The sequence below is a fragment of the Petaurus breviceps genome, unplaced genomic scaffold, assembly GCF_028583685.1.
Source record: "Petaurus breviceps papuanus isolate PSGF00001 unplaced genomic scaffold, PetGlider_PUasm1.0 188, whole genome shotgun sequence".
Lineage (NCBI taxonomy): Eukaryota > Metazoa > Chordata > Mammalia > Diprotodontia > Petauridae > Petaurus > Petaurus breviceps.
Window position 1 is genome coordinate 20540440 of NW_027185804.1, and position 11186 is coordinate 20551625.

Here is an 11186-nt window from a genome sequence, read left to right on the forward strand (position 1 = left end):
AAATCACTTCCAGTTGATACAAAAATATTGAAATCTGACATGGGCACACATCTGGAACTGATTCAAATGTGATAAATATATCCCCAAAGGAAATTACTAGATTTATTAAAAAATCTAGGCTGGCTGAACAGGGCTAAAATCATCTGCCATTCTGGCACTGGCTGAAAATCTAGTTACTGCTACTGGGTGACCCACAAAGTCAAGCAAAGAAGAACATCAATAAATAAAAAAAAGGAGCAGGGACTGATTTTTTTTTTTTTTTTTTGCTAACTTACAAGTAGCTCTGAACTATGGTGCTACACCAGGCAAGCTTTGAGTCTGTGAAGTGAGTAGCTCTACTTCTCCAACAAAATGTGATGTGTTGATGACTGTTATATTGCATCTGAAATCCCATTTACTAGTAATAGAAAAGTTCAGTGAAGACTTTTGCCTTATGTCTCTGGGTGGTTTGTATTGCTGTGTGTGATATTACCAATTTTCGCTTCAGGAGGATTCACATGTAAGAGCTCAGATTTTCACAGAAATTTGCACATTTGATCCAGGGTGAAATTAGACCATTTTCATAGCCAATCAGCTTTTCCTTGGTGGCAGTGTGATAAGGTATTTTTTTTTCACATATCATAATTTTTAAAAATGTTTTCATGATAATGTGGAAACCCCAATGAAATGACCATATAGGATGAGTCGCTAACATCGTGACCCTATAGGACAAGTTGACTGGCAGAAAAAGCTACTTAGCCTCACTGGCTTCAACCTCATTCCTAATAATGGAGATAATGTTAAAGATCAGTCTCTCCATTGGAGTCACAAAACTTCTTTAATAAACACACTGGAAGCTTTGAGATCTCAACCCAAAGAGGTCCACGGAAGGGCAAAGAAGCGCTAATGGGGATGTTTTGTGTATTTTCACCTAAATGTGATTTTCTTTCTGGAGCAGGTCCTGGCAGTTGGAATTTATTCATATAGCCCTGCTGATTTGCAGAACTGGGAGTAAATACCATGCCATTTGCAGTGATTACCATGAGCCCCCTTCAGGAGAAATGATCTACAGCTTCCCGCAGCACATTAAGGTGGCGGATTGAGGTATGGGCCTGGCTGAGCTATTCTGTACACACTTAGCTAGGTTGCAATTTATTTTCAGGCAAGGCCATGAGGTGCTTCCAAAGGAGAAGAGGAAAGAAAGAGGAGAATTTGCTAGGAAATTCTCCTCTATGAACAGAAGCCAAACACGAATTCGTCAGTGTTTTGCCTTCGGGAGCTATTGCCTTTTTTTAAAAGGGGGTGAAGGTGGGAGCTCCCCTTATGTTGGAGAAAAAAATAATGAAGTTCTTTTGCTTCAGGTTTGTAATTGGGATGGAAAAGCTGGCAATGTCCCTCCCTCCTCCCCATAGGACAAGTGTCCTTTGGGAGTTTTTCCTTGAAATACTTCATTTTGCTCATTTTCCACATTGGAGGTAAGGCGTGCCTCTCAATCTGAACTCTGATTCATCTGTTAGCCTGTCATGGTCCTTGTCAGTGCTCTTGGGAAGGACCTTGAAATGCCTTGAAATCCAGTGTTAAACAGTGGGCTCCCTGAGGGCAGGGGGTGGATGCAGGCACATGCTTAAGTTTAATCTTCATTAATGTTTCCTTGATTAGACGGTCAGTCACAAATCCTTAAGTGCCTAGGAGGTGTCGGGCACTGTGCTAAGCCCTGGGGATAGAAAAAGAGGCAAAGGCGTTCCCTCCCCTCTGGGAGCTCACAAAATAACTGGAGAAACAACCAAGGAATTGTATACAGGATTCATAGGAAATAATCAAGAGAGGGAAGTGACTACCATTAAGAGGGGCTAGGGGATGGATTTCCTTAAGCCTAGCCGATCACCAAAACAAAAATCAAGCCTGGATCTGTAGCATCCCCACACTTCCCATCCCAGCCTTCTGATCTGGTTCCAGAACACCCCTGAGCAGGCTGTGTCTCAGGGGGGGTGGGAGGGACAGAAGGGGAAGAAAAGATGGGTTTATGTGGCATTCACTGACCAGAAACACCTCCCATCTCCATTTGGCTAAATCTGGATCCTCAAGAAAACTAGGCATTGAAGTCCTACAGAAGCACTTGGCTATTTATGGCCCAACAAGGTTGGAAAGGATTTTAGAATGCACTTAGTCCAAGCCCCCTTCTTCCTTATAGATAAGCGTGTTAAAAGTACACCACGCCAAGTTACCCAGGTCGTAAGAAACATAGACAGGATTCAAACTCAGATCATCTGTTTCTGAAGCCAAAATGGGTATGAGAATAGATTTTGACAACAGAATCGACTGTTGACATGCTAATTATACTCCACGCTGACTACAAGTCATGAATTTTATGAACTCACTAAGGTTTCCAAAAATACAGCATTTTTCCACTGAATAGGATGAATTAACTTTTGGTATTAACTAGTGGTTGCCATTTTTTTCCTGGAAAAAAGTAGCCTTAATATAGTAATTTTACTGGCATTACTTAGTCTAGTTTTATTGAATTTCCAGGAAAAGATTTGAGGCATCAAATGTCACTCTGTGTAAAATGTGTAAGGTAATAACTTCTAAGACAGGCTGCATGAAATTATGGTCGATTTGGAATTGTTATCTCATAGCAGGAATGTCGATGTCTACACATCAGGTACTATAATGAAACCAAGCCCAGAGCATGGCAATTCAGAGAGGGAATAATGAAATAGAAACCTACCTTGGATGGTGGCCTCTCTGTGGCAGAGATGACTATATCTGTGGCTTGAGGCCCCTTCAGTTTTCTGACACGGGCATAGTTTGCTTCCACGGCTACCCGTCGCTTTACATCTGCAAAGAGCATTTAGAAAACACATCGTCATGTTTATGGAGAGTCACTTTCCGTACCCTGGCATGATGAGAAATTCAGAGGCTGGTCTGTTGGGTCCCTGGCTCTCTCATTGCATATGCTTTCCTTTCTTTTTTAACTTCTCAGGTATGTGTTACTGTTAAATCCAGACACACTGCAGTGAGGGTGAAGGAGAACTTGGGGCAGACTGCCAGGTAACTCTAGGCTGGGCAGAAATGAAACTCAGAAAACTAGCAGAGGTCTAGGAAAGGTCCCAGATAGAAAAAAGAGACCGACCCTAACAGCTGGCAGGTAGCATTCTCATCTAGAGCATAGCATGGACAAATGGCATTCATTCTTTCACTGTTGTTTACGACTTACTTTGGTTTTGATGTGTCTAAGAATTTGGGGGTGAAAGTTATTCAAATGCTCTATGGTTGTTTTTGCAAAATCAGATACATTTTCAGGCAATCTGAGTGACTTTTCCATTATTCATTTCCACATCCCTCAACTTCCCCACACCATACTATGGTGCCTAAAAAAAGAAAGGTTATGTCAGAGTGCAGAACTTTCCCCCACTGCAGTCTAGCCAGTATGTCATAGGAAAGTCATGTGTGGAATGAAAGCCTTCCTTGGCAGTTAAATGCACCCCCCATGCCCATAAATGTAGAGTACATTGGAGCCAAAACCAGGCATAGCATACTCTAAGTGCCTCGGTCTGTCTCCTTAGGAGTCTCATGAAATGTACCTTTTGAAACATGCCAATTATTTTTTAAGGAAATAAAATAAATAGAAAAAATCCCAACTCATCCATCATAACCTTCTGAAGTAAAATCAAATGAGTGTCTTTGACATCACACAGATTACCCCAATGCGTCTGCCACTCTCTGGGAGGAAATCCATTCATTCCTCCAGCTCACAAAGTTACCATGTCAAGGCCCACACTATACCACATCCCACCAAGAACTGACTCTGTGCACTCATGTGGATATAGAGAATTAACAAATGTTGAGAATAGATACTCCCAGGAAGCAACTTCCAAAGGGAAGAAGTCTCATTTTCATTAATGGTAATTCAGTGATATCACTGTGGATCCCAAATGGAGCTACCCATTAACATCACCTGTCCCTGGGGCTCTTTGTCTAACAAATGGATAAATGATAATGAAGACAGTATTTGCATTCCTTATTTTATGTAATTCCCTGCTTGTCCACTGCTGAGAAGGTAGTCTCTAGTCTCGGACCTGGATACCACCTTATCTGGGTTGATATCCTACATCAACCAGTCAATAAGGACTTGCAACCTTGGGGTATGGAGGCCCTAGAGCCAGGTTACTCTGGAAGATCACATGCCTCTGTTCTCTAATCACCTCCTGAGTTTTCTGGGTCTCTTTGTGTACTGAATGATGGTACTCCATGAATACTTATGAATTAAAATGTAAGTAGAGAATCATGGCAGTCACATGGTGAACAGCAATGAGGAGCTGGCTGAGGATGGGAGAGAGTGGAGGATGATGGTGGTATCTTGGGCACAGAGTTCTGTGAGGTCTGGAAGGGGGAGCATCCCTGACCTCACTTTCCCCACTCCGTATCACAGATTCTGCAGCTCTGTTCTCCAGCTAAAGTCTTCAGCACCTTTTGGACTCCTGTGGCTAACCATCCTCATCCTCACCCTCATTTTCATCATCATCAATAACTAGAGTTTTTAAAACTTCCACTATGTATATGCTGAATTCATATTAATGATTAAAGTGTTTCAGGGAGGCTAGATGCCACAGTGAATACAGCACTGGCCCCGGAGTCAGGAGGACCTGAATTCAAATCCAGCCTCAGACACTCAATACAAAACTTGCTGTATGACCTTGGGCAAGTCCCTTAACCCCAACTGCCCTACATTTCCCCCTCCAAAAATTAAAAAAAAAAATAAACGATTAAAGTGTTTTAAATGAAAATGTCTAAAGTTGTTACTGTTATACTATACATTGTATCTGGATACATGATATCCAGACACTACACTTTCCTTGTAATGATATATAATCAACCCAAATTTCTAGTAGAGTAGAAAGGAACACTAGTACTGGGGTAAGAGGGTCTGGGTTCAAATCCTGCCTCTGACCATTACTCCCTATGTGACCTAGGGACAAGTCACTTCACCTCTGTGGGGTGCAACTTTCTCATTTGTAGAATAAGGAGGTCTGAATAGGTGGCTTCTGAAGCCCTTTTCTTATCTAGACTTTGTTTATATATTTTTTTCTTATTGCATTTTTTCTTTTTTAAAATGATACCAATTTGTCTGAAAATTCCCTGAAGACCATGTTGTTGAGTTAAATTTTCTTTGTGTGTGTGTGAGCATGCGTTTTTATTTTTTGCTACTGTATCATAAGTGGCAATAAATAGTTTTAAATTCATCAGGGGAATGAATGGTTGGCATATCTATAATGATTTAACACTTTACAAGGAACTTTCTTTACAACTCCATGAAGTCTATGTATAAATATTATTATTCCCACTTTACAGATGAGAAAATCGAGGCTCAGAGAAATTAAATGATTTGCCCACCATTTAAAGAGTTAGTCGGCATCAGAGCCAGGACTGAAAAAGGCTTCCTCGCTTGAAATCTAATGTTCTTTTCATAACATACCACCTTACATTGGAAGTCAAATATTTTCAGGTTATATTGCATATGAAAGAAATAAGATAAGAGATTAAAATGGTGATGGCCTGGCATTATGGGGGAAAATGTTGGCTCTGGAGTCAGACGGCCAGGACTCTAAACGTAGTTCAGCTATTTGCTGCCTCTGTGATCTTGGGCTAGTTGTCTAAATTCTTTGGGCCTGTTTTTTAGGGGACTAAACTACATGATTGCTAAGGCTCCTTCCTGCTCTAAATCAATGGTCTCAAGTGAGAAATTGACTCAGCACCAAAAAAAAGGAGCCTAAAAGTTGTTCTACTTCTGGTTAATAAAATATTCAATATAAAATCATCAGAGGTGTAGTGTAGAGTGGGGCCTCACTAAAATACTGTCTTTGGGACTTAGGCTAAGGGCTTGGTTTATCAAATAGACCTTTTGATATTTCTTTAATGAAATCTTGCTTGTATGAAGTCCACAAGTAACCTGCCTTACCCAGAATCCTCCACTATAGCAAAGTATATGGAAGTAAGATTCCAGTTTATTGTGAAATTTAATTGAATTTAATAGAATGTGTGGTTGTATGAGAGGGGAAGCAAAAACATTTGAAATGTTCATTATTGAGGGATTTTAAAAATCAGGAGGTTTTTTTTGTATTCTATAGGGTAAAAAAAAATGAGCATTTACCAAGAGGTAACTGAAACCTGATCAATTTAAGACTATGGAGTGAATACCTTTATGGCTTACAAAATGGTTTCCAGCTGAAACACAAATGACCATGTCCCTCTTGATATCATTCCAAGATGTCAAAGGCTTTCCATCCAGGGTGTACATGGTTTTGGCTGGGTATGTCATCCTGAGGCGCAGGGAACATGCATCCAGAAGCTGAAATGAAATGGGAGAGCCAGGCTTAGGAGAAATCATCCTCGTTAGAGGAAAAACAACTGAGATGGTGATGAAGCATTGAGGACTTGAGTAAAATATCCTTGTTTGAGCCATGGACTAGTGATGGAGGTGTGGGGCTATTTGCTGGTCATGCTCCACATTAGAATGTGAGCTCCCTAAGGCAAGGATCACATTTCTGTCTACCTCTGTACCCCCAGCACTTGGCACATTAACACAGAGCAAGTACTTATTTAACCCTTGTTGAATGAATGAATGACTGATATATAAGCCAAGTTTCAGGAAAACGTGGACCAGTGCATCATCTCAAGGGAATCAGTCAAAGTAGAAGCACGTGGGCTCTCAAAAGATCGCAAGGAAAGAACTGCAATATATCTTAATCTGGCACATAGTAGGTGCTTAATAAATGTTTCTTGGTTACTGAGTCAGCATGGTTTGGGGCAACAGTTCTCAAACATTTCAGTTTCATGATTCCTTTAAGTTCTTAAAAATTGTTGAGGACCCGCTCCCCTCCCCAAGAGCTTTTGTTATCTAGGTTCTGTCTCTTGATATTTATTGTATTAGAAATTAAAATATCATATTATTATTATGAAAAGAGCTTTGACCTTGTACATCCCCTGAAATGATCTAAGGCACCCCTGGGGATTCCCAGACCACAGTGATTTGAGGATCACTGGAGTAGGGCATAAAGAGGTGGCCTTGAGCTCAGGAAGATCTGGATTCAAGCTCTGCCTCTGACTCATACAGGCACTGTGACTCTGGGCAAATCACTGGACCTCTCAGCACCACAGGCAATGTCTGTAAGACTCCAGGGTTCAACATGGGTAACAATCTGCCCTGGGAGAAGGAGTTTCCTTCTCCAAAGGGAGTTATTTTAAGATATTTAAATTAATTTTTAAGATTACTCTTTAAATAAAAAGACATCTATCGATGCCTTTTTGTTTTTGGTGCTATAGGCATTTCCAGATCATCAGTCCCAAGGGTCGCTGTCACAAATGAAACCCTCTGCCCCACTAACCAGGAAAAAGCTGTGTGGTGAGTATCAGGTTTTTTTTTCAAGATGGCAGCACTGTGCAGTGGACAGAGCATTGAGGTGCAGATTAGAAGGCCTGGGTGCTAGTCCTTGCTCTGCCACTAATGAGGTAGGTGACCTTGGGCAGGTCATTTCGCCTTGATTTTCCTACCTATAAAATAACAGAGTTGGACTAAGTGATATTTAAGATACCTTCCATCTCTAATATCCAATAACTAGAAATGCTTTTATAAATCTATTTTTAAAGCATATAATTATAAATTGAACATCTCATCATTCCATTGCATTATTGTTTTTAATTCTAAGTGGAAATTCTGCTGAATGCATTCCATTTCCCCTTGAATTAATAGATGAAGTCCAACCAGTTATAAGAGTATTGCAGAGATAATCATTTTAAAGCCATTTTCAGGAATAATCTTTATTCTGAAAGATGCAAGCCATATACAGTTGATGTGTTAAATATATCATTAGCTCTCCTTTTTACAGATGTGCCCCCACTTTAGGCAAGAAGTGAGTAGTAATTGGAGGCTTCAACCGTCTGTAGAATGGTGAGCTTTCTTTCTATTAAAAGTAGAGCAGCTGATAAATTCTTGATTTGACTCAATTATTCTTCAAAAGTAGAGGAAGCCAAGAGGTGAACTGCTATTTTTGACCTGATTATAACCACAGAATCAAAGAATCTCAGTGTTGGAAGGGATCTCAGAAGCCATTTGGTCTAACATTTAACTGCACAAGAAATAAGGAGACCCTGGATATCAGAGGAAAAATGACAGATAATCAAGGGGGAACTAGCCAAGTAACAGCATGTGACCTCCATGATGATACAGACAACAGGAGAGAAGAGAGGAAGGAAGCATTCATTAAGCACCTACTAGGTGCCAGGCACTATGCTAAGTTCTGGAAACAGAAAGTATCTGCCCTCAAGGAGCTTACATTCTAAGAGTTGAGGGAGTTTTTGTGAAAGGTGGGAGTGGAGGGAATGCCCAGTGTGGAGGCATGGTTTTCAAATCCAGAAAAATCAGACAGACTTAGAAAGAGGATGCAGGCAGACTGGCCTGGGTCCTTCAGTAAAATGTGGGATCTGGCAGGAGCTCACCACTGCAAAAAGGCTGAGGAGCAGGCCTTTCAGTGAAACATTACTGGGGGAACAGGGCACAGGGGTGGTAGGCCACTCCGGGGCACTGAGGGAAGTCCAGGAGGGGCCAGCAGTAAGAACTGCATGGTTCTGAAATCCAGAATGTCAGAAACGGGGCCAGGAGGATAACACAGAGAGGAGACCGGAGCAGCCTTTGATTTTGTTGGTATAGGGAACTTCCTAGAGAGGAAATACCCTCTGTCAGTGCAAGTTCACACCTTTTCTGAACCTTAGTCTAAGAGATCTGTCTAGTTTTGACCAAGGGTCCCACAACTAATGTCAGAGGTGAGGCTTGAAACCAGGCCTTCCTGACTTCAGAGTCAGAGCCTTCTATCTACTACTCTGCTACCTCAACTAAGAATAATAATTAGTAATAATAAAACCTGATATTTTGATTCAACTACAAAAAGCAGCTACTTTATCCATCCATGAAATAGTCTGTAGAACATTGAACATTAAGGAATAATAGCATGATAGAGACTTGTCCTGGGACTGTTTCTACCTGAATTCCATCAACACGGGAGAAAAATAACAATAATAATAATAGCAAACATATATATGTTGCTTTAAGGTTTGCAAAGTGTTGGACATACACCATCTCATCTGATCCTCACAACAATTCTATGAGGTAAGGGGGTATTATTATTATTATTATTCCCATCTTGCAGATGAGGAAACTGAGGCTTCAACCTAAAAATTAGTATCCGAGATAGGATTTGAGCTCAGTTTTCCAATGCTCTTTCCACTTTGCCCTAGGGGGAGCACATTTCAGAGTTCAGAGACAGGATAGGTAGGCTTTCATTAATTAATTATTAATTATAATTAATTTATTACAAATAATAAAATATATTCTGAGTTAATTAAATAATTAATCATTAATCAAAAGTGTAATTCCACTAGGGAAGATACCTCAAGAGATGTGAAAAACTCAAGACTAAAGTCTGATTTTGAAGGAGAAGGGCAGCTATATAAAGAATGTGAATACAAAGGGAACTCAGTGACCAATTTAGACTTTTAGGCAACAGAAAAAAGTGAAGGCTAAAGTGGGGAAATCGAGGATGACTATAAAACAGTAGACATTGTGATAACAATGTTAGAATGTCTGGAATGAGCTGAGGCTAGCAATGAGTGAAAAAAAGAGACTTTTAAAAAATTTAAGGCTATATTGGATGCAGGAGAATGAGGGGGAAGGGAAGATGACCTCCTGACTGAGATGGGCTGTTCAAATAGTAAAACAACTGATGGGCAGCCTGTGCCCTCCACTGTTACCCACACGACGATATGATAGGAAGGGACCTGAGAATGTTTTGCCCTCTCCCCTCCTCCCGCTCCTTCCCATGGAAGACTGCTGGAGGTCATTGACAGAAGGTGGAGAAGGTACAGAGAGGTTGTTATCTGCACCCTTGAAGGGAGTACCCACATCGACAAGATCACAGATCCATTGAAGTCTCATCAAAGTGGGTAAAGAGAGATGCTACAGATATAGGAGGAGATCAGTCCTTTAGGACCAGACAAAGCTTGGCCAGACGGCAGAGTACACTGGTTTTGGAATCTGAGGACCTGGCTTCAAATCACAGCTGTGACTTAACTACACTCGTGACCTTAGGCACGTCGCCTAACTTGTCTGTACTTCAGATGCAGCAGCTAGAAAATGAGGGAGACAGAGGGCGGGTAGGTAGACAGTATGACCTCTGTGATCTCCTCCAACTCGAAAGTCTATGATGCTAAGTCAGAGAAAAGCTTTGGGCTTGAAGATTTATCTACTAAACCCAGAGGAGAATGCTGTTCAGGTGTACTGGGAAGAGATGGGACCAATTGGAGAGAAGAGTCATTTTGGCAAAGATAAAGGCAGGTGGGTAGAAAGTTACTGGACTGGCTGGACTTTTCACATTTATGAGAAAAATAAAGAGTAAACTGGAGAGGCACCCAAATTTTGGATATTCCTGGCTTGGTTTGCTAGATGAAAGGCACAGAGAAAAACATTGAAATGTGGGTTCTACTGTATTTCTCATTCATCTGGTGAAAGGACATTCATTCAACAAATATTTATTAAGATTTGCTATGGACAATGAACTACTCTAGGAAGATGCAAAAGGGAATAAATAAGAATCTGTCCCTGCCCTTGAAGTTTTCATCACCTAATAGGAAGAAATATTAAGTGCATATGGATAAATGTAAGACCCACTTGAATATGCTTTGTTGTTGTTTTTTAATCTGGACCTGCGATTTCATTTGTGCAGGGACTCCTGGAATTATAGAAACACAACATTTGAATGATGAAAGGCAACTCAGCCGCCATTTAGTCCAAAGGCTCCACAAAAGGAATGTCCATCATAATGGATCCCCCACGTGGTGATCCAAGCACTGCTTGAAGGCCTCCAGAGATAGGGAACTCACCACCACGCAAGGCAGCCCAATATACTCTGGGCAGCCCTAATTGTTGGAATGGTTTTTCTGATATCCAGTCAGCATTTAGCTTTTTAGGACTTACACAAATTCTTCCTCGTTCTACTCTCTGGGACCAAAAAGAAAAAAAAATCTCTCCTCTTCTCCATAAAATATTTGAAGATGGCTATAACATATCCTTGGGTCTTCTCTTCTATAAGATAAACATACTCACTTCCTTCAACTGATTTTAATATGACTTAAAACTCAAAAGTCCTTTTCCATTG

The 11186-nt window shown here is 40.8% G+C and overlaps 1 protein-coding gene across 1 annotated transcript in view; it reads right to left on the reverse strand.

The window, feature by feature from the left end:
• Positions 1 to 1194: 1194 nt before the first annotated feature.
• Positions 1195 to 11186, reverse strand: part of DCDC1 (doublecortin domain containing 1) — a 420660-nt gene continuing 410668 nt past the window's right edge. The window contains 3 exon segments of the mRNA XM_069091090.1: positions 1195 to 1209; positions 2708 to 2817; positions 6178 to 6328. Of these exon segments, the coding sequence (XP_068947191.1) occupies positions 1195 to 1209; positions 2708 to 2817; positions 6178 to 6328 (276 nt within the window).